A 24,641-nucleotide genomic window follows, 5' to 3' on the forward strand; every position below is an offset into this window, starting at 1 on the left:
ATGGGTAGACAAATGTGAAAAGTGATTGGTTAACTTTAGAAAGTTCAAGGTTGGAAAACAAGACATGGGGATCCTCAACAGGGAACTTGTCTCAACCTGTATTTAACGCGCCTGCCACCTCCCTACAAGCATTTATTTAATTTGACTCACTGATCGTTGAGCTAGAAACCCTCAGCACAGCAACCCATGTGTTACGCCCTCCACCACCAACAAATGTCAGGAAGTGAGTTAGTTTTATTCACTCACTGGTCAATGTAAGCTCCTCCCGCTGAGCAATCGAACAAATCACTTTCAGCCCTCAGAACAAGATTGAATATGAAGTGACAGGGATTCCTAAAGATTGACACATCACTTAGCAGTATTGAAAACAGAGGACTACCATAGCAAGAAATGGACATGAAGTTTCAGTTCATTGAATGTATTGACAATTCATTTTAATGTAGAGTGTGTAGAGATCAGACCTGGGTCAAATACATTGATACTTGGAAGTGTGCTTGATTTAGCTTGTCTGTTACAATAGAACCAATTGACTAGTCCCCCCCAAAAGTGCTAAATCAGGCCCACCTCAAGTATTTGAAAGTATGTAACGTACCTGTATGTATTTCACCCAGGTAGAGATGCCATGAAATATAACGAATGCCCATCTGTGCCACAAAAACGCTTGAGCCGACAAGGCTACTGCAGTTCAAAGTGAACGACTTGAGGGCTGCGACTACTACTGTACATTTGTATTCTAGCACCATTACCCTCTTCCCTAATGCTCAGTGTCGCCACATACAGCTACCATTTTACTGTTAAAAATACCTGTGTCAATAAGAGCTTCTGTACATCATGAATTTAAACGAGTCCATGCCATTGTGATAGGCATGCAGTGCATTTACAAACACACCCCCCCCCCCCAAGTAATTTTTGTCTTCATTATTTTCTGTACATTTCTACACAGTGTTTACCACATGGATGGAACCACATGGAACAAATGGGATGCAAAGCGTGGGTAACTTCCCCAAATTCCCAGAAATCCTGATTGGAGGAATCTTCCAACTGGGATTTCTGGAAAGTTACTGGAATTTTGCAACCCCAAACATCTTTAAAAAGGATCAGAATGTGCCAGTCATCATGACGGAATATGGTGCAGGTGGTATCATTCCTAGTTCTAGCATCTTTTGATGCTCCGAGACTGGCGTAGCCATGCTGAAGAGACCTTGGACCTTGGGACAAATGGAAATCAAGGTCAGACACAGCTCTTAAAACAAACTAATCATAGTTTCAGTATTACTAGGGCCAGCATTGAGAAAAGTCAATGACACGGTTGTATTTGAGACAAAAGTCAATTATGATGTATTGTACCATTTACGCTTAGCTAGGTGACTTGGTAGTGATCCTTACCTGTGAGTTCCTGGGTCAAGCCGGGCAGCGACATCAGGTAAATAAACTACACAGCAAGAGAAAGCAAAAGGAAGGTTTAAAACATGTTCCTTTCATTACATAAGAGCAAAGCCAGGGAGAGGGAGCATTCAGAATGCCTAAAGTTGTCAAATATTATCAGGTGTTTTTCAGTCCCACTCTGCTGCATATTCAGTAGTGTTCACAATACTCTGGAACCACATGTTAAATTCTATTTACATTCCTGAGTTTCCGGTGAACATGTAATGCATCCTCGATACACTCCTGGTGGAGAAGTTGGGTGGGAATAGGGCAGGGAGGCACAGAGTGATGGCTTGGCACAGGGGTGCAGAGTTTGGGACAGTGACAAGAGTGGGAGAGTGGCCAAAGGATTGGTGGAGGGATCTGAGGGAAGTTGGTTATTATTCTGAAACTGTTTCTATTCTTCATGACCACAGGATCTGGGTTGAACTGATGGCTGAAGGAAATGGGTCATGTCCTTAAATCTGTTGGCAGACTGTTGCCAACAGTGAGCTAGTTAAGCCTCCATCTTAGCCTGACATTTTGACTTACATACAAATGTTATACGTTAGGGATCATCAATTAAATTCAGCCGCAGGACAATTATTTTCTTGAGCGGATGGTCGTGGGGCCAGAGCACAAGAAAATATGTATTTTTAGACTGCCAATTGACAGCAAGAAGCCTACATGGATAAAATATTTAACTAAAACAATTTCAAACCTTGATTACATTTGGGAACATTGTCCCTGCGTAGGGTGCTGTCTTTCGGATGGGACGTTAAAACGGTGTCCTGACTCTGGTCATTCAAAATCCCATGACGGTTATTGTAAGAGTAGGGGTGTCATGGCTACATTTCCAACATGGTCACCTAATCATCCCTGATTGGCATATCACTCCTCACCCCTGAGGTGGGTGCCGCTCATTGCTGGTGGATGAGGTGAGTTTCCCCCTACTATGTAAAGCGCTTTGAGTACCTCAGTTGGAAGAAAAGTGTTATATGAATCCCATTTATTATTATTATTTGGATAATATAACATATGTCCCTCTGCTTTGGGAACAAATTTCCTAAATTAAAATCCTTTGGAGACGATTTTCTGTTTTTACATTAGTTTATGATCAACAGTGAAAATTATTTTTTTGCTCAAAACTTAGGGGGCCAAATAAAACACATTCGATCTATAATCTTAATATCTCTGCCAGAGTTGTATTCCCTGATACTGATCTGTACTTTATTAATGTTAACATACAATAAATGAAACATGGGTCTTGCAGGGTCTGGGCTGTGGTAAATCATTCACTACAGTGACTACTACTGATTCACGGAGGACAACAACACCCACCGGCTACAGGTCATACGGAGGACAACCACAACACCCACCGTCTACACGGAGGACAACAACAACACCCACCGGCTACAGTTCATACGGAGGACAACAACAACCACCGTCTACAGTTCATACGGAGGACAACCACAACAACACCCACTGGCTACAGTTCATACGGAGGACAACCACAACACCCACTGGCTACAGTTCATACGGAGGACAACAACATCTACCGGCTACAGGTCATACGGAGGACAACAACCTCTACCAGCTACAGGTCATACGGAGGACAACAACAACACCCACCGGCTACAGTTCATACACACGCTCGCGAGTACGTTCCTCATGCGTAGTATGCAGACCCTTTTTTTCCAGAGTGAGGCAGGGGTCGGTGCATGGAGAGAGAGGGCGGGGGCATCCTGACAAAGTATGGGGGATGAAAAATGAAGTGTGAGGTGAGTTGGCATGACGATGGTGTGGCAGAGGGATGGGATAGTAATGTGGACAGGGGGTGCTGTGCTCCTGTCTCCTAGCTGAGCGGCCAGCTGGAAGTAGCAGGGCGTAGAACCTTCGCCAAATGACTCAGTCAAACTAATAGGTTAAGTTAGGAAGCAGAGCAAAGTCAAAGTACAAATAAAAGTTTTACTCAGCATATTCTGGATCAAGGTTGATATGTAGCCAAAAACTAGTAAGAACCTTGTAAAATGCAGATTTAGTGGTTACAAACATCAATACTGTTGAACTTTTCTTCATTTTGAGGAGTTAAATTCCACCATGGTTTCTTTTACAGCAGCTTGATACATACGGCGCAATATCTTCTTACTTTATTCTATGCCAAATATAATGAAGCACCTTTTCTAAAATACGGTCTGGTATTGAAAATGTGATTCCAAATTCCCTTTTGGTCCACATGATGGCACACTATCAAACAAAACACCATTTAGAACCTTGGATTCAGTGATTGATTTTCCATGCTGTTAAAGCCTATCCTACGAAGTAGGATTCTAGCACCATTAAACCCAGTTAATAAAAAGTGGCAGGGAATGAGGAAACACATCAGATGTGATAAAATGAACGTCTCATGTTAATTCTAAGTATTTTATATTTCCTCACCAGCTTGCTCTCACAGCTTCGATGTCACTAACTAAGTTTTGTGCCAAGCATATTCCAAATATCTGTAAAAGAAAGAAAGATAATTATGAATGTGATGTCTTTTGTAATTAAATCATGTTTTCATTCACATTAAAATATATATATATATATATATATATATCACAAACACAACATGCAACAATTTATTTCAAAGATTTGACTGTTACAGTTCATATAAGGAAATCAGTCAATTGAAATAAATGTATTAGGCACTAATCTGTGGATTTTACGACTGGGAATACAGATATGCATCTGTTGGTCACAGATTCCTTAAAAAGGTAGGGGCGTGGATCAGAAAACCAGTCAGTATCTGGTGTGACCAACATATGTCGCGCTGCATAAGGCAAATCTCCTTCCCATAGAGTTGATCATGGCTGGTGGAATGTCATCCCATTTCTTATCAATGGCTCTGTGAAGTTGCTGGATATTGGCAGGAACTGGAACATGCTGTCGTAGCTGTTGATCCAGAGCATCCCAAACATGCTCAATGGGTGACAGGTCTGGTGAGTAGGGAGGCCATGGAAGAACTCTGACATTTTCAGCTTCCAAGAGTTGTGTACAGATCCTTGCAACATGGGGCCATACATTACCATGCTGAAACATGAGGTGATGGCGACAGATGAATGGCACAACAATGGGCCTTAGGATCTTGTCACGGTATGTCTGTGCATTCAAATTGCCATTGATAAAATGCAATTGTATTTGTTGGCAGCGTATGCTTGCCCATACCATAACCCCACCATGGGTCACTTTGTTCACAACGTTGACATCAGCAAACCGCTCATCCACACAACACCATACACGTGGTCTGAGGTTGTGAGGCTGGTTGGACTTATTGCCAAATTCTCAAAAACGACATTGGTAGAGAAATTAACATTCAATTCTCAGATCAAGACCCTGGTGAGGACAAACAAGCACGCAGATGAGCTTCCCTGAGACAGTTTCTGACAGTTGTTCAGACCCACATTTTCATCAGCTGTCCAGGTGGCTGGCATTAGATGATCCCGCAGGTGAAGAAGCCGGATGTGGAGGTCCTGGGCTGGCGCGGTTACACGAGGCCTGTGGTTGTGAGGCCAGTCAGCATGCCAATTGCACGCTCCCTCAAAACATCTGTGGCATTGTGTTGCGTAACAAAACTGCAAGTTTTAAAGCAGCCTTTTATTGTCCCCAGGACAAGGTGCAGCTGTGTAATGATCGTGCTGTTTAATCAGCTTCCTCATATGCCACATCTGTCAGGTGGATGGATCATCTTGGCTAAGGATAAATTCTCACTAACAGGGATGTAAACAAATTTGGGCACAAAACTTGAGAGAAATATGCTTTTTGTGTGTATGGAAAATGTCTGGGATCTTTTATTTCAGCTCATGAAACAATTTACCATCACTACATGTTGCGTTTATATTTTTTATTCAGTGTATACGTGTTTATATTGTCACATATGCCGGATAGGTGCAGTGAAATGTATTGTTTTACATGGTCAGCCATAGTAACCAGTGACTGAGTCACATGCAAGCTTCTCTGCTCTGAATTTCTGCTCGTTTAATCCACTTCAATCAGTGTAGATAACAAGGAGGAGACAGGTTAAAGAAGGATTTTAAAGCCTTGAGACTATTGAGACATGGATTGTGTATGTGTGCCATTCAGAGGGTGAATGAACAAGACAAAATATTTCAGTGCCTTTGAACAGGGTATGGTAGTATGTGCCAGGCGCACCGGTTTATGCCAAGAACTGCAACGCTGCTGGGTTTTTCACGCTCAACAGTTTCCCGTGTGTATCAAGAATGGTCCACCACCCAAAGGACATCCAGCCAACTTGACACAACTGTGAGAAGCATTGGAGTCAACACTGGCCAGCATCCCTGTGGAACGCCTTCAACACCTTGTCACCCTGATGAGACAAGTTAATGTTCTGAGTCGGAGAGTAGCTAGCCCTGTTTGTACACTAGGCTAAAAGGAGTCAAAGAAACGTTTCTCTCACCTGTAACAACGCAACTCCTATGAAGATCCCAGCCACTAGCGTCAGGTTGTCCTGTAGCCACTTCTCAAACTGTGGCACACAGCCCTTCACATGGATGTAGGTCTTCTGTTCTACGTCCTACAACAAGGGACAGTAACATGTTTATTAGAGGGAGCTCCTTAGCCTGCAAATGGCATGAAAACCAAACATAATCCTTCATTATACAACCATATGTGATCATTCATCATATAACCCTTTAATATAATTTGACTTTCTATATTCTGAGTATCTCTTAGATTCCATAATAATAAAGGTCACTATATCAAGGAAAAGTGTAGAAGGAAAGAGGTAGATGGACAGAGAGAAATGGAACAGCACTCACAGTTTTGGCTCGTACGTCATAGCCACACTGCGTGTTTATCACATCCTCCTAATGAAGAGAAATAGAAGTGTTATCAAAAAAAGCAGATGTCAACTGTCATAACCCTGACCACCACTGATAATACCACTGACACACATGACATTTCCTGTTCAAAAGATGGTCCGTTTTTTGTTTGACAATCATCATTCGTTGTCATTTTGACGGCAACTCCCAATTAAGTGTTAGCTCCATCCAAAATTCTCAGGACACAAAATCCCAGTGTGTTGGTGCCCTTAACCTTGGTGCCAGTCTGAGAAATGAGTTTTGCCCTCTCATAGATACTGTCATCGGGGCAAACCAAATAATGGAAAACCATGTAAATCTGTATTTTCAGGGACTATAGTACTCATTCATTTCAACGTAGGCTCTTAATTTGACCACTCTTTTGTTGCAGAGAATTTTCCTGCACAGTAGCAAATGGAAACTTGTAGCCTAGTTGAGGTTTAAAAAGGCTTCTGAAGTTTGTAATTTTCACTTTAAAATGTAAGACTTGATTTGCCGATCCCCATGACCCATGTCTCTGACCAACCCTCCCTAGCCCCTGTGAGAGTTCCTTGCCGCAGGGTCCTTGGTGCAGCAGGAGAAGGGGACTCCACATTTCTCCCGGCTGGGGTTGGTGTCCGTGCAGTTAAAATAGATGTTGAGGTTCCAGTCGTCCGCTCCGAATGCGCCGCAACAATCCCACTAAGGAGAAGAAAACAGAGAAGAAGAGAACGTCAATAAGGAATCCATGTTTTTTTAAACCTTTTTATTTAACCTTTAATTATCCAGGAAGTCCCATTGAGATCAGGATAATTATTTTACCCCACAACACATGCATTCGCACGCGCACACACACACCTCTTCTGCAGCGGTATCATACATGATCAAAACAAAAGAGGTCCAATGTTTAGAGGGGATAACTTTGTAGTGAATTCCTCTCTCGTCTCACACAGCATCAGTGTGGGTGGAGTGTGACCAACAGAGATTGGGGAAGGCCTGACAACAAGGCCCGTATTCACAGTGTCTCAGGAGTGCTTTCAGACCCTAATGAATAACAAAGGGGGTGAACTGATCCTAGATCAGCATTCCAACTGAGTTGCTTTGTGAATAGAGGCTCAGATGGAATACGATCTGGGAGTCATATGGTCAGAGTCGCCACAAGCGTCTCTTCCAACCAGTTGGCTACACTAACAAAGGCCTGCTACTGAATAGAGAAACTGACTTTAGACCAATCCAGCGCCAGAGAGGAGATTCTACTCAAGAAAGCCCTTGTGAATTCAATAAAAATGTGGGCTAAAGCATATCAAATAATTTACATTAACAATATAAGAAACTTGAGTGAAGATTTTAAGACACATTCTTAGGTGAAGCAAAACAACTTAAATGTAGATGTTATGAATCATGTATTACAGTATCTCATTACACATCATGCTGTTGCAAAACTACTGTATTGCACTGTAAGTAATTCAGCATAACTCTAAAATGGTAACCTCACAAGAAGGGTAGGCTTAATAGCTTTAGCACATAATAATAATTTTACGAGGTGATTAGCAACCCAATAAGGAAACAGGGTTTAGCTAGTGCTGGGGTAAATTGTATTGAACACTGTCATTAGCTTTCCACTGTTTATCTCCCTTTCCCCCCCCCTCTCTTTCACATTTTGTCTGTATAAATCCATTTCCATAACCAAAAGTTTTAAACATAAATGTGTTTTTGTTGTTGTCACATTTAGGTCATTGGTGCTTAAGACTATGATTTGTCTTGAGAAGTTCATACCCTTTACACACAGAGCAATACAACATCTTCCAAACAAATTTCAAACAATCTAGAACAAATATAGGGATCAATTATGAAGCATGTACAACGTTATTAATTTGACACACAACCTAAGTACAGCAATGGTAGTAATTGCAGTTTCACAGCAATCTAGTGAGTTCATTGATTAGATTCAAGAGAAGCATATCCCAGTAGACACTTGAGCCCTCAAGGACTTGCCCTCTTCTGAAATATCTACTGGAAGTCATTGAAGTGTTTAAGAAAGGCAATCTCGATTTCAGTAACTTAGCCTATGGATGCCACAGTTTGTTTTGGTTGCAGTGCCCCAGGTGGGTGGAGATTTCAATTTAGTGCCAGTGGTGGCTGATGCCACTAAATTGGAGGAGGAGCGCATTGTAATAGCTGGAATGGAATGATGGGAAGGTATCAAACACATGATTCTGTCACATCCTGTTTCCATGTGGTTGATACTGTTAAATGTATTCCATTCCAGTCTTAACTATGAGCCTTCCTCGCGGCAACCATACTCCGCCACCTCGTTGCCAAAGTCAATCAAATATGAACACCACCACTGTGAACACCTGCACTCATTTAGCTGCTCTGTGATTGTTCCCCCTTGTATCTCAAGTGTGATGAGAGAGTTGCAGTCCTCTTTTACCCATCTCAGGTTAGAGCACTGATACTCTGGTTTGTCACATCTCCACCCAGAAACGGTTAGCTTGATGTCTTTACGACCTTGGGATCCACAAAGTACTCTGATCGCCTCCTGTGTCAGCCAAATGCAGAACAACTTACCGTTGTGGTCTTCTCTGGCGAGCCTCGTCTTGTAACAAGTAAATGAAAACACCGTGACCATTTATCACTGCTGGAAATATAGGCATGGAAAAGGATGCCAATCAAGCGGATATGTACACTGTGTAGCCTTTCACACCTCAGGATTAAGCTTACCAAACGTGATGCCGTCTCCGCCACCACAGTAGTGCCTACGTCAAGTTCTAAGAGGTTTTGCTGCACACTAAGAGCCATGAGGAGCAAGGCCATCTGCTCATCATAAAGATGATTGACTATCCTCGCACTGAAATGAGTCAGACTGTCGTTCTCCCGAAGAGCTGAGCAGAGATGTATAACTTCATGGGGGGGGTTCAGACTTCGGGTAAGTCGACTGTTTTATCCAGTATCGAAAACTGTGAATCAGTTGGCAGGTCAATGTTGAAATGCTCCTTCAGGAAGCAACTCGTGTTTCTGTTAAACAGGCCAAATAGAAATGGCAAAATTGCATTTCCCAAGTTGATTGCAATTCCGTTAGCAAATCCTTCCAATAGCTTGGTGATCCTTCTCTCTGACTCTTCCTCATCACACAGAACCAATGATAGTGCTGTGAAGAACTCTTGGAGGGTGAGGTGAGCAAAGCTGTTATCAGTTTGGCAGCTGATTGTCTTTTTCATTAAGATCTTGTTCAAAACCAATGACACTTGGGAGAGCCCAGAAAACTCTTGAATCTTAATAAACAATGATTCGTTTAAGATAAACTTTGAGTGTCCCATGTGTAGAATTCCCACGACAACAGCATGATCAGTACACAGGTGCACCTTGTGCTGGGGAACAATAAAAGGCCAGTCTAAAATGTGCAGTTGTCACAACACAATGCCACAGATGTCTCAAGTTTTGAAGGAGCGTGCAATTAGCATGCTGACTGCAGGAATGTCCACCAGAGCTGTTTCCAGATAATTGAATGTTAATTTCTCTATCATAAACCACCTCCAACATCATTCCAACTGGTCTCACAACCGCAGACCACATCAAACCACGCCAGCCCAGGACCTCCACATCTGGCTTCAGTCTGAGACCAGCCACAAGGACAGCTGATGAAACTGAGGAGTATTTCTGTCTGTGGGGAAAAACTTATTCTGATTGGCTGGGTCTGGCTCCCTAGTAGTTGGGCCTATGCTCTCCCATGCCTGTGAGTGGGGCTACCAGGCTCTCTCCTGCTCACTCGAACACACGCACACCTGCTCCTACCCCCGCAACCTACCAACTCTTCACCTCACTCAAACCAGAGCTCCATGGAATAAATAGAACAGTAGAAAACACATCAAACATTTGGAAACCTCATGCTTGACTCAGTTCCATGTATTCCATTACAGCCATTACAACGAGCCCATTCTCCTATAGCTCCTCCCACCAGCATCCTCTGACACACATTCACACTGATTTTCAACCGCGTACATATTCCTGAGTGAAGTCTATAAGGTTCTGGAGGTCGATGTCGTCACGATATGCCCGGATGTTGTTATTGATGAAGAAGTTGAGCTGGTCCTTGATCCAGTCCTTGAAGGTGAAGGCCAACACTCCAGCTGTCAGCTCCAGGAAGAAGATGATCCCCAGGAACACAGAAAACTGGAACAGAATGGGGGGGGGGGGGGGGGAGCATGTGAGCAAACATAGAACAAAGCTATGATTAAGCCCCAAAGTCCAGTGTTTCTCACTCCATTCCTGGGGGTTCCAGGGGGTGTATATTTGTGTTCTAACCCAGCACTAACACACCTGATTAATCAGCTGTAATTCTGACATGTCATAGAGGGGAGATGGAGGACTGGTCTCCCAGACTCAGATTAAGCCTACTCATCATGGACTATACAGAGTGGGACAGTCCAAGAATAAGCTTAATTTGAGTCCAGGAAACTGGGGAGGGAGTGGGAGTTCAAAGTGGAGTCAATGATGAATATAAAGACATCTAATGATAACCCTAATAATGCATAGGTATTATTTAGAGCTTTTCATGGAGTAATACATAGACACTCCGTATTTAGTTCGACAGTGAAGCTAAAACTTTTAGTTTGTGACTCCAAAATGACCCAATATATTATTCACCATTCAGTTCCTATTGGGCACAACATAAACCCAAAACACAAGCAAAACAAACTGCAAATGCATCCAACAAGTTTTCAGTCACAAGTTTGATGTAGTCAATGTGTGCTAGGACTATGGAACCAAATACTCAACTTTTGACTACTTTAATACACTATAAGTGGATTTGTCCCAAAACATTTGCGCATTCAAATAGAGGGACTACATACATAAAGTCCTTTAATTTCTAAACGGTAAAACATATATGTATGAAAATACCCTCAAATAAATGGTTTACATTCTTTACTGTCATCTCATATGAAAGATTTGATCTCAAATCCCAAATGCTGGAGTATAGAGCCAAATTAAATTAATACAGAGGGGAGTGTATATTCATATATTTGTTAATGTCCATGTCTAAGGAGCGACCCGAGTGGGAGTGAGAGAGTTGTGGACGTACAAACTTGAGCAGGAAGGTGTTTTCCCTCAGCGCTCCGATGCAACCGGCAAAGCCCAGGATGAACATGACCCCTCCCGTCACCAAGAAGAGCCAGACGGGGTCAAAGCCCCCCAGGTCTGTGATGGACGAGATGTTGGAGAGAACACCCTAGAGAGGCAGACGCAGAGACAGAGACAGAGACAGACAGACAGAGATGTGTTAAGTGAGCACAGTAAGAATTGTATGCTTTGCTACTCTTCCAGACACAAGGGCGGTCCAGGGAAAAGACTAATTATCTATTGTACTTATCAGATTATTTATTTCTGTAATATTTACACTATGTGGACACCTGCTCGTCGAACATCTCATTACAAAATCATGGGCATTAATATGGAGTTTTCCCCCTCTTTGCTAGATGTTGGAACATTGCTGCGGGGGACTTGCTTCCATTCAGCCACAAGAGCATTAGTGAAGTTGGGCACTGATGTTGGTTGATTAGGCCTGGCTTGCAGTTGGTGTACCAATTCATCCCAAAGGTGCTTGATGGGGTTGAGGTCAGGGCTCTGTGCAGGCCAGTCAAGTTCTTCCACACCGATCTCGACAAACCATTTCTGTACAGACTTCGCTTTGTGCACAGGGGCATTGTAATGCTGAAACAGGAAACTTCCCCAAACTGTTGCCACAAAGTTGGAAGCACAGAATCATCTGGAATGTCATTGTACGCTATAAGATTTCCCATCACTGGAACTAAGGGACCTTGCCCGAACCATGAAAAACAGCCCCTCGCGATTATTCATTCATCCTCCACCAAACTTTACACTTGGCCCTATGCATTTGGGAAGGTTGCCTTCTCCTGGCATCCACCAAACCCAAATTCGTCCGTTGGACTTCCAGTTGGTGAAGAGTGATTCATCACTCCAAAGAAAGCGTTTTCACTGCTCCAATGGTGGCGAGCTTTACACCACTCCAGCCGATGCTTAGCATTGCGCATGGTGATCTTAGGCTTGGCCATGGAAACCCATTTCATTAAGCTCCCGACGAACAGGTCTAGAGCTGACATTGTCTCCAGAGGCAGTTTGGAACTCGGTGAGTGTTACGATTTTTAGACGCTACCGAACTGCAGCACTCGGTGGTCCCGTTCTGTGAGCTTGTGTGGCCTACCACTTTGTGGCTGAGCCGTTGTTGCTCGTAGACATTTCCACTTCACAATAACAGCACTTACAGTTGACTGGGGCAGCTCTAGCATGGCAGAAATTCAACGAACTGACTTAATCCTATGACGGTGCCACTTTGAAAGTCACTGAGCTCTTCAGTATGGGCCATTCTACTTCCAATGTTTGTCTATGGAGATTGCATGGCTGTGTGCTCGATTTGATACACCTGTCAGCAACGGGTGTGGCTGAAATAGCCAAATCCACTCATTTGAAGGGGTGTCCACATGCTTTTGGCCATGTAGTGTATGAGACCTTACCCAGCTAGCCCATTTGGCTCCTTGGAAGTTGCGGGAAGTTGCTGGAAGTTTTTGGTTTCCCATTGGTTCCGGGAGCGAAAACATACGTTTCCTGAGCATTAAAACTGAACGTTTTTTTAACGTTCTGAAAACCGGAAGTAAAACTGTTCTGAGAAAATATATTTTTAGGTTGCAGGGAGGTTCTAAAAACGTTTTACTATGGTTCATTGCAAGTTTTCCTTGGAGGTTTTATTAACGTTCTGAGAACAGAAATGCTGTTATTTGAAGGTAATTAAGTAATGTTCTGAGAACATTCTTTAAATGTTGTGAATGTTTTGAACGAAATGTAAAGGTTATTTGGAGCTTTTTTAATAACTTCCTTAAAACTTTCACTGAATGTTTCAATAAGACTTCTAGCTTAAGTTAATTGTTTTGAACTCCAAGCACAGATAGGACACATGGACATTCATTAAATTAGGCATTAATCATGCAAAGACATTTATTTTTTATGATGGCACGGATTCAGTGAGATTCAAACCTCTAATCTAATCTTATTTTTTCTATCCATGGAGTAAGTTCCCTTCGACACCAGGATCGAGCTAGCATGCCAGTTTTTTTTACTCATACAAAGTTGTTAATTTTAGTTTATTCAAACAGACCCCATTTCAAAGGAAACAAGCACTCATTAAGATCAGGTGTGGACAATTAGTAGCCACGGCCAACACACCTGAACACACTTAACAAGATAGCGGATAGAGAGTTTTATTGACGCCGAGAATGGAATGTACAGTGCCTTCAGAAAATATTCATACCCCTGGACTTAATCCACATTTTGTTGTGCTGTAGCCTCAATTCAAAATGGATTAAAAAATAAGAATTCTCACCCACCTACACACAATACCCCAATATGACAAAGTCAAAACATGTTTTTAGAAATGTTAGAAAATGTACTGAAAATGAAATACATATCATTTACATAAGTATTCACACCCGTGAGTCAATACATGTTAGAATCACCTTTGGCAGCGATTACAGCTGTGAGTCTAAGTAAGTCTCTAAAAGCTTTCCACACATGGATTGTACAATATTTGCACATGATTATTTTAGAAAATTCTTCAAGCTCTGTGAAGTTGATTTTTGAATATTGCTAGACAGCCATTTTCAAGTCTTCCATAGATTTTTAAGACAATTTAAGTCAAAACTGTAACTCGGCCACTCAGGAACATTAAAGGTAGCTTGCGTTTTAGATTATTGTCCTGCTGAAAGGTGAATTTGTCTCCACAAGTCTATTGGAAAGCAGACTGAACCAGGTTTTCCTCTAGGATTTTGCCTGTGCTTAGCTTAATTCCGTTTCTTTTTATCCTATAAAACCCCCTAGTCCTTGCTGATTTCAACCAACATGCTTGAAAATGTGATGAGTGGTACTCAGTGATATGTTGTGTTGGATTTACCCTAAACATAACACTTTGTATTCAGGACAAAAAGTTAATTTCTTTGCCACATTTTTTGCAGTATTACTTTAATGCCTTGTTGCAAACAGGATGCATGTTTTGGAATATTTGTATTCTGTACAGGCTTCTTTCTTTTCCCTCTGTCATTTAGGTTGGTACTGTGGAGTAACTGCAATGTTGTTGCTCCATCCTCAGCCTTCTCCCATCACAGCCATTGAACCCTGTAACTGTTTTAAAGTCACCATTGGCCTCATGGTGAAATCCATGAGTGATTTCATTCCTATCAGGCAAGTGAGTTAGGAAGGACGCCTGTATCTTTGTAGTGACTGGGTGTATTGATACACCGTCCAAAGTGTAATTAATAACTTAACCATGCTCAAAGAGATATTCTATGTCTGCGATCAATAGCTGCCCTTAGTTGCGAGGCAATAAAAAACCTCCCAGGTCTTTGTGGTTGAATCTGCATTTGAAATTGACTGCTCGACTGAGGGGCCATACAGATAATTGTATGTGTGTGAGGTTTAGAGATAAGGTAGTCGTTGAAAAATCATGTTAAACACTGTTATTGCACACAAAGCAACGTATTATGTGACTTGTTAAGCAGAGTTTTACTCCTGAACTTATTTAGGCTTGCCATAACAAAGAGGCTGACTACTTATTGACTCAAGACATGTCAGCCTTTCATTTTTTTATTAATTTGTAAAAATGTCTAAAAACATAATTCCACTTTGACATTATGGGGTATTGTGTGTAGGCTGGTAACACAAAATCTTAATTTAACCCTTTTAAATTCATGCTGTAACACAACAAAATGTGGAAAGAGTCAAGGGGTGTGAATTCTTTCTGATGGTAGTGTATATGTGGGGAAGGTAGAGTATATGTAGGGGTGGCAGGTAGCCTAGTGGTTAGTGTTGGGCCAGTAACCAAAAGGTTGCAAAATCAAATCCCCGAGCTGACAAGGTAAAAATCTGTTGTTCTGCCCCTGAACAAGGCAGTGTTCCTAGGCCGTCATTGTAAATAAGAATTTGTTCTTAACTGACTTGCCTAGTTAAATAAAATAAAAGAGTCAAGCACGAGCTTGCGGGATCAAATGAGATATTTATTAAATATGTTTTTAATTAACATTCTTAGAACGTTATGTTGAACTACTGAAATTCCCACAGAAGAACGTTGTTTAAGGTTCTCTGAAAAATTTGAGAACATTACTTTAAATGGAACCATGAGGAAACCTGTAGGAAACGTTATGCTGATGTGTTGAAATTCCCACAGAAGAACGTTGTTCATTAACATCCTCTGAACTACCAAACATTACATTAAATGTAACCATGTTTGAACTTTTAGGAAAGTCATGTAATACCAAGAAAATAACTACATTTCCTTAAATGTGCTGAAAATGTTCCAAAACCAAGGAACTACAATGCACCATTCCTAGAATGCTGTGGGAAGGTTGTATGGAGAATATCCATATCACAACCACTATCTCACCAAACTCTAAGAGATACGGTTCTCAGAACGTTATGTGCTAGCTGGGTATGTTCTTTTCTTACTGTATATTGCTCTTCTTATGGTATGATTTATTTGTGTAATATACAGTACCAGTCCAAAGTTCAGACACACCTACCCATTCAAGGGTTTTTCTTTATTTTTTATTATTTTCTACATTGTAGAATAACAGTGAAACTATGAAATAACACATATGGAATCATGTAGTAACCAAATTGTTAAACAAATCAAAATATATTTTAGATTCTTCAAAGTAGCCACCCTTTGCCTTGATGACAGCTTGGCATTCTCTCAACCAGCTTCAGAAGGAATGCTTTTCCAACAGTCTTGAAGGAGTTCCCACATATGCTGAGCACTTGTCGGCTGCTTTTCCTTCATTCCGAAGTCCAACTCATCCCAAATCATCTCAATTGGGTTGAGGTCAGGTGATTGTGGAGGCCAGGTCATCTGATGCAGCACTCCATCACTCTCCTTCATGGTCAGATAGCCCTTACACAGCCTGGAGGTGTATTGGGTCATTGTCCTGTTGAAAAACGAATGATAGTCCCACTAAGAGCAAAGCAGATGGGATGGCGTATCACTGCAGAATGCTGTGGTAGCCATGCTGTTTAAGTGACACTGACAGTGTCACCAGAAAAGCACCCCGACACCAACACACCTCCTCCTCCAAAAATCTCATATTTGGAAATCTTATATTTCCACCGGTCTAATGTCTATTGCTCGTGATTCTTGGCCCAAGCAAGTCTCTTCTTCTTATTGGTGTCCTTTAGTATTGGTTTCTTTGCAGCAATTCAACCATGAAGGCCTGATTATTTATTTTTAAATGCCTTCCTAACCATCTTAAATAAGCATGCCCGATTCAAGAAATGTAGAACCAGGAACAGATATAGCCCTTGGTTCTCCCCAGACATGACTGCCCTTAACCAACACAAAAACATCCTATGGCGTTCTGCATTAGCATCGAACAGCCCCCGTAATATGCAGCATTTCAGGGAAGCTAGAAGCCATTATACACAGGCAGTTAGAAAAGCCAAGGCTAGCTTTTTCAAGCAGAAATTAACTCAACACTAACTCAAAAAAGTTCCGGGACACTGTAAAGTCCATGGAGAATAAGAACACCTCCTCCCAGCTGCCCACTGCACTGAAGATAGGAAACACTGTCACAACTGATAAATCCACTATAATTGAGAATTTCAATAAGCATTTTTCTACGGCTGGCCATGCTTTCCACCTGACTACCCCTACCCTGGTCAACAGCACTGCACCCCCCACAGCAACTCACCCAAGCCTTCCCCATTTCTCCTTCTCCCAAATCCAGTCAGCGGATGTTCTGAAAGAGCTGCAAAATCTGGACCCCTACAAATCAGCCGGGCTAGACAATCTGGACCCTTTCTTTCTAAAATTATCTGCCGAAATTGTTGCCACCCCTATTACTAGCCTGTTCAACCTCTCTTTCGTGTCGCCTGAGATTCCCAAAGATTGGAAAGCAGCTGCGGTCATCCCCCTCTTCAAAGGGGGGGACACTCTTGACCCAAACTGCTACAGACCTATATCTATCCTACCCTGCCTTTCTAAGGTCTTCGAAAGCCAAGTCAACAAACAGATTACCGACCATTTCGAATCTCACCATACCCTCTCTGCTATACAATGTGGTTTCAGAGCTGGTCATGGGTGCACTTCAGCCACGCTCAAGGTCCTAAACAATATCTTAACCGCCATCGATAAGAAACATTATTGTGCAGCCGTATTCATTGATCTGGCCAAGGCTTTCGACTTTGTCAATCACCACATCCTCATTGGCAGACTCGACAGCCTTGGTTTCTCAAATGATTGCCTCGCCTGGTTCCCCAACTACTTCTCTGATTTAGTTCAGTGTGTCAAATCGGAGGGTCTGCTGACCGGACCTCTGGCAGTCTATGGGGGTGCCACAGGGTTCAATTCTTGGACCGACTCTCTTCTCTGTATACATCAATGATGTCGCTCTTGCTGCTGGTGAGTCTCTGATCCACCTCTACGAAGACGACACCATTCTGTATACTTCTGGCCCTTCTTTGGACACTGTGTTAACAACCCTCCAGGCAAGCTTCAATGCCATACAACTCTCCTTCCGTGGCCTCCAATTGCTCTTAAATACAAGTAAAACTAAATGCATGCTCTTCAAACGATCGCTACCTGCACCTGCCCGCCTGTCCAACATCACTACTCTGGACGGCCCTGACTTAGAATACGTGGACAACTACAAATACCTAGGTGTCTGGTTAGACTGTAAACTCTCCTTCCAGACTCACATCAAACATCTCCAATCCAAAGTTAAATCTAGAATTGGCTTCCTATTTCGCAACAAAGCATCCTTCACTCATGCTGCCAAACATACCCTTGTAAAACTGGCCATCCTACCAATCCTCGACTTCGGCGACGTCATTTACAAAATAGCCTCCAATACCCTACTCAACAAATTGGATGCAGTCTATCACAGTGCCATCCGTTTTGTCACCAAAGCCCCATATACTACCCACCATTGCGACCTGTACGCTCTCGTTGGCTGGCCCTCGCTTCATACTCGTCGCCAAACCCACTGGCTCCATGTCATCTACAAGACCCTGCTAGGTAAAGTCCCCCCTAATCTCAGCTCGCTGGTCACCATAGCATCACCCACCTGTAGCACGCGCTCCAGCAGGTACAGTGCCTTGCGAAAGTATTCGGCCCCCTTGAACTTTGCGACCTTTTGCCACATTTCAGGCTTCAAACATAAAGATATAAAACTGTTTTTTTTTTGTGAAGAATCAACAACAAGTGGGACACAATCATGAAATGGAACGACATTTATTGGATATTTCAAACTTTTTTAACAAATCAAAAACTGAAAAATTGGGCGTGCAAAATTATTCAGCCCCCTTAAGTTAATACTTTGTAGCGCCACCTTTTGCTGCGATTACAGCTGTAAGTCGCTTGGGGTATGTCTCTATCAGTTTTGCACATCGAGAGACTGAATTTTTTTCCCATTCCTCCTTGCAAAACAGCTCGAGCTCAGTGAGGTTGGATGGAGAGCATTTGTGAACAGCAGTTTTCAGTTCTTTCCACAGATTCTCGATTGGATTCAGGTCTGGACTTTGACTTGGCCATTCTAACACCTGGATATGTTTATTTTTGAACCATTCCATTGTAGATTTTGCTTTATGTTTTGGATCATTGTCTTGTTAGAAGACAAATCTCCGTCCCAGTCTCAGGTCTTTTGCAGACTCCATCAGGTTTTCTTCCAGAATGGTCCTGTATTTGGCTCCATCCATCTTCCCATCAATTTTAACCATCTTCCCTGTCCCTGCTGAAGAAAAGCAGGCCCAAACCATGATGCTGCCACCACCATGTTTGACAGTGGGGATGGTGTGTTCAGCTGTGTTGCTTTTATGCCAAACATAACGTTTTGCATTGTTACCAAAAAGTTCAATTTTGGTTTCATCTGACCAGAGCACCTTCTTCCACATGTTTGGTGTGTCTCCCAGGTGGCTTGTGGCAAACTTTAAATGACACTTTTTATGGATATCTTTAAGAAATGGCTTTCTTCTTGCCACTCTTCCATAAAGGCCAGATTTGTGCAATATACAACTGATTGTTGTCCTATGGACAGAGTCTCCCACCTCAGCTGTAGATCTCTGCAGTTCATCCAGAGTGATCATGGGCCTCTTGGCTGCATCTCTGATCAGTCTTCTCCTTTTATGAGCTGAAAGTTTAGAGGGATGGCCAGGTCTTGGTAGATTTGCAGTGGTCTGATACTCCTTCCATTTCAATATTATCGCTTGCACAGTGCTCCTTGGGATGTTTAAAGCTTGGGAAATCTTTTTGTATCCAAATCCGGCTTTAAACTTCTTCACAACAGTATCTCGGACCTGCCTGGTATGTTCCTTGTTCTTCATGATGCTCTCTGCGCTTTTAACGGACCTCTGAGACTATCACAGTGCAGGTGCATTTATACGGAGACTTGATTACACACAGGTGGATTGTATTTATCATCAATAGTCATTTAGGTCAACATTGGATCATTCAGAGATCCTCACTGAACTTCTGGAGAGAGTTTGCTGCACTGACAGTAAAGGGGCTGAATAATCTTGCACGCCCAATTTTTCAGTTTTTGATTTGTTAAAAAAGTTTGAAATATCCAATAAATGTCGTTCCACTTCATGATTGTGTCCCACTTGTTGTTGATTCTTCACAAAAAAATACAGTTTTATATCTTTATGTTTGAAGCCTGAAATGTGGCAAAAGGTCGCAAAGTTCAAGGGGGCCGAATACTTTCGCAAGGCACTGTATATCTCTCTGGTCACCCCCAAAACCAATTATTTCTTTGGCCGCCTCTCCTTCCAGTTCTCTGCTGCCAATGGCTGGAACGAACTACAAAAATCTCTGAAACTGGAAACACTTATCTCCCTCACTAGCTTTAAGCACCAGCTGTCAGAGCAGCTCACAGATTACTGCACCTGTACATAGCCCACCTATAATTTAGCCCAAACAACTACCTCTTTCCCTACTGTATTTATTTTATTTATTTATTTTGCACCCCATTATTTTTATTTCTACTTTGCACATTCTTCCACTGCAAATCTACCATTCCAGTGTTTTACTTGCTATATTCTATTTACTTTGCCACCATGGCCTTTTTTTGCCTTTACCTCCATTATCTCACCTCATTTGCTGACATCGTATATAGACTTGTTTCTACTGTATTATTGACTGTATGTTTGTTTTACTCCATGTTTAACTCTGTGTCATTGTATGTGTCGAACTGCTTTGCTTTATCTTGGCCAGGTCGCAATTGTAAATGAGAACTTGTTCTCAACTGGCCTACCTGGTTAAATAAAGGTGAAATATAATACATATATAAATAAATACAATTCACGCAGTCTCCTCTGAACAGTTGATGTTGAGATGTGTCTGTTACTTTGTGAAGCATTTATTTGGGCTGCAATCTGAGGTGCAGTTAACTCAAATTAACTTATCCTCTGCAGCGGAGGTAATTCTTGGTCTTCCTTTCCTGTGGCGGTCCTCATGAGAGCCAGTTTCATCATAGCGCTTGATGGTTTTTGCGACTGCACTTAAAGCAACTTTCAAAGTTCTTGAAATTTTGACTGAACTTCATGTCTTAAAGTAATGGACTGTCGTTACTCTTTTTGCTTATTTGAGCTGTTCTTGCCATAATATGTAAATGGTATTTTACCAAATAGGGCTGTATACCACCCCTACCATGTCACAACACAACTGATTGGCTCAAACGCATTAAGGAAAGAAATTCTGCAAATTAACTTTTAACAAGACACCTGTTAATTTAAATGCATTCCAGGTGACTACCTCATGAAGCTGGTTGAGAGAATGCCAAGAGTGTCATCAAGGCAGAGGGTGGCTACTTAGAAGAATCTCAAATATAAAATATATTTTGATTTGTTTAACACTTTTTTGGTTACTACATGATTCCATATGTGTTATTTCATAGTGTTGATGATGTCTTCACTATTATTCTACATTGTAGAAAACAGTAAAAATAAAGAAAAACCCTGTAATGAGTAGGTGTGTCCAAACTTTTGACTGGTACAGTACATGTATATCTCAATCTCTTCATTCAAAGACTCAATCATGGACACTCAGTGACAGTTGTGGCTGCTTTGCGTGATGTATTGTTGCCTATACCTTTCTTGCCCTTTGAGCTGTTGTCTGTACCCAATAATGTTTGTACTCTGTTTTGTGCTGGTACCATGTTATGCTGCTTCATGTTGTTGTCATGTTGGTGTTGCTACCATGCTGCGTTGTTGTCTTAGGTCTCTCTTTATGTAGTGTTGTCTCTTGTCGTGATGTGTGTTTTGTCCTATATTTTATTTTTAATCCCAGCCCCCGCCCTCGCAGGAGGCCTTTTGGTAGGCAGTCATTGTAAATAAGAATTTGTTCTTAACTGACTTACCTAGTTAAATAAAATAAAAGTATATTAGACGTCATTGTATGTTCTTACATGGTTCTTATGTTACCCAGTTTCACTCACCTTCTCATTCCAGGCCCATAGTCCAATGCCCAGGAAGGCCACACCGAGCAACTGAAAGAGAACAGACAGACAATAAGTAACATTAATAATCACATAACAAACCTCACGGAGATACCCAAAGGGTGAAACCTCCCCCTCAAGTTCACTTTTATTGAAATTCCCGGAGGATGAATTATCTTTCAATTTCTCCTTCGATGCTTACAAAGGTTACAGAAACACACAACTCACATTACTAAATGTCATGTTTGGACATCTTCAATTGGGTAATCTAAACAAGAGTCAAGCATCAACAAGCAGGAATGTACAATCCTCCTGGGGAGTTTCTTCACCCTTAATAAGTAGCCTACAATGTCTGCAAAGTAAAGAAGTCATTGGTTTAATTTATTTCTTTTTAGTCATTTGGCAGACGCTCTTATCCAGAACGACGTACAATTAGTGCATTCATCTTAAGATAGCTTGATGAGACAACAACACATCACAAGTACATCAAGTACATTTTCCCTGAAGAAAGTATTTATCATCAAAGTCAGTGGTAGTAGGAAAAGTGCCCTTTTTTGAAGTGGGGCGTGTGAGAGTTATTTAAGATACTCTTCAGAGAGGTAGGGTTTCAGACGTTTCCGGAAGATGGCCAGTTCCCCTTGACGCCACACTGTCCTGACTTTAAGGGGAAGGTTGTTCCTTCATTGGGGTCCCAAGACAGAGAAGAGCTTTGACTGGGCTGAGTGGCGGAATGGAATGCTCAGGCATTCCTGAGAGGAAGAGCAGCTCCGTTTTGTTGAGGTTGGCCATGAAGTGGTGAGCCGACATTCAAGCTGAGATGTCTGCCATAATCGACCGATTATGATTTTTCAGCGCCGATACCAATACCGATTATTGGAGGACCAAAAAAGCCGATACCGATTAATCGGCCGATTTTTAAAAAATGTATTTGTAATAATGACAATTACAACAATACTGAATGAACACTTATTTTAACTTAATATAATACATCAATAAAATCAATTTAGCCTCAGGTAAATAATGAAACATGTTCAATTTGGTTTAAATAATGCAAAAACAAAGTGTTGGAGAAGAAAGTAAAAGTGCATTATGTGCTATGTAAGAAAGCTAAAGTTTCAGTTCCTTGCTCAGAAAATGAGAACATATGAAAGCTGGTGGTTTCTTTTAACATGAATCTTCAATATTCCCAGGTAAGAAGTTTTAGGTTGTAGTTATTATAGGAATTATAGGACTATTTCCCTCTATACCATTTCTATTTCATTAACCTTTGTTCTTATAGGCACTTTAGTATTGCCAGTGTAACAGTATAGCTTCCGTCCCTCTCCTCGCTCCTCCCTGGGCTCAAACCAGCAACACAACGACAATTAGCGCGCGCTAACTAGCTAGCCATTTCACTTCGGTTACACGAGCCTCATCTCGGGAGTTGATAGGCTTGAAGTCATAAACAGTGCAATGCTTGACGCACAACGAAGAGCTACTGTCAAAACGCACGAAAGTGCTGTTTGAATGAATGTTTACGTGTCTGCTTCTGCCTACCACCGCTCAGTCAGATACTTAGATACTTGTATGCTTGTATGCTCAGTCAGATTATATGCAACGCAGGACACGCTAGATAATATCTAGTAATATCATCAACCATGTGTAGTTAACTAGTGATTGTGATTGATTGTTTTTTATAAGTTTAATGTTAGCTAGCAACTTACCTTGGCTTACTGCATTCGCGTAACAGGCAGTCTCCTTGTGGAGTGCAACGAGAGAGAGGCAGGTCGTTATTGCGTTGGACTCGTTAACTGTAGGTTGCAAGATTGGATCCCCCCGAGCTGACAAGGTGAAAATCTGTCGTTCTGCCCCTGAACGAGGCAGTTAACACACCGTTCCTAGGCCGTCATTGAAAATAAGAATGTGTTCTTAACTGACTTGTCTAGTTAAATAAAGATTAAATAAAGGTGTAAAAAAAAATAGTTAAAAAAAAAATCTGCAAATCGGCGTCCAAAAATATCGATTTCCGATTGTTATGAAAACTTGAAATTCTGATTAATCGGTCAACCTCTAATCCACATAGCAATTATTGGAGAGACCATGTGAGGATATGACAGGGACAAGTGACTTTGTGCAAAGAGAAAAGAGGATTGAAATTTTGAAGCCCTTTAAATTCCAGGTTTGTCTCAGTTTGACAGAACTAAAGGTAGGCTTGGTGGTAACATCTAAAACCACTGTCTCAGGGTAAGTTGGGGGGGGGGGGGTGTCTGAAGTGTCTGCCTGTCTGTCTATTTTCCTGCCTATCTGCCTGCCTGTCTGTCTGCCTGTTTATCTGCCTTCCTGTCTGTTTATATGCCTGTCTGTCTAACTGCCTGTCTGACTGTCTGTCTATTCTGTTTTTCTGCCTGTTCATCCTTCTGCCTGTCTGTCTGAGAGGATGCTGTGGGGTGGGGGCCGGGCATTTGGAAGCAGACTGAATGCCGGGGCCAATTCAAACAACAACAAGTGAACGGGACAGGCCCAAGCGCTCCACCCTTCCAGCTTGTCTTGATCAGGCCATGTCAGCCAGCTATGTTTAACTCTGCTTGTCCTATAATGTCACTGAATGATAAGAACAAACTGCTGCATCTACAAGCCAGCAACAGAGGACCTTGGCAGAGTGGCTATTGAACCAAGAGCCACTTCATGTGGTTGTAATACAGAGCTGTTGGTTAAGGGCTGGTCTGAGATCAGAGGCTAGGGGGGAGTGCAAAGACGGTGCCACAACCAAAAGAGATGTGTGGCTACATGAGCTGAGCTGTAAAGAGGAGCAGCACACCTCTAACTTTCAATCAGCCTTTGTTCAATGATCAGTGATGCAAGTTCATTGACACTCTGGAGAAGAATAACTGCAAGGTCATTACATGTAAAAGGAAGGCCCAATATTGATGGC

General features: G+C 42.0%; 1 protein-coding gene across 3 annotated transcripts in view; it reads right to left on the reverse strand.

The window, feature by feature from the left end:
- Positions 1–408: 408 nt before the first annotated feature.
- LOC110500881 (tetraspanin-5) overlaps positions 409–24,641 on the reverse strand; it is a 32,845-nt gene continuing 8,612 nt past the window's right edge. For 2 of the 3 annotated variants that reach the window (XM_036958111.2, XM_090214754.1), the window contains exons 2-10: positions 21,731–21,781; positions 11,326–11,472; positions 10,245–10,415; positions 6,819–6,944; positions 6,222–6,269; positions 5,861–5,977; positions 3,844–3,905; positions 1,387–1,432; positions 409–1,208 (exon numbers count right to left, since the gene is read on the reverse strand). In XM_036958111.2, coding sequence (XP_036814006.1) covers positions 1,420–1,432; positions 3,844–3,905; positions 5,861–5,977; positions 6,222–6,269; positions 6,819–6,944; positions 10,245–10,415; positions 11,326–11,472; positions 21,731–21,781 — 735 coding nt within the window. In that variant the 3' untranslated portion in view covers positions 409–1,208; positions 1,387–1,419. Of the gene's footprint in view, positions 1,209–1,386; positions 1,433–3,036; positions 3,150–3,843; positions 3,906–5,860; positions 5,978–6,221; positions 6,270–6,818; positions 6,945–10,244; positions 10,416–11,325; positions 11,473–21,730; positions 21,782–24,641 lie in introns of all 3 variants that reach the window. The other variant, XM_036958110.2, reaches the window with a different exon arrangement.

The sequence above is a fragment of the Oncorhynchus mykiss genome, chromosome 21 (genome assembly GCF_057628025.1).
Source record: "Oncorhynchus mykiss isolate SJ-2025 chromosome 21, ASM5762802v1, whole genome shotgun sequence".
Taxonomy (NCBI): Eukaryota; Metazoa; Chordata; class Actinopteri; order Salmoniformes; family Salmonidae; genus Oncorhynchus; species Oncorhynchus mykiss.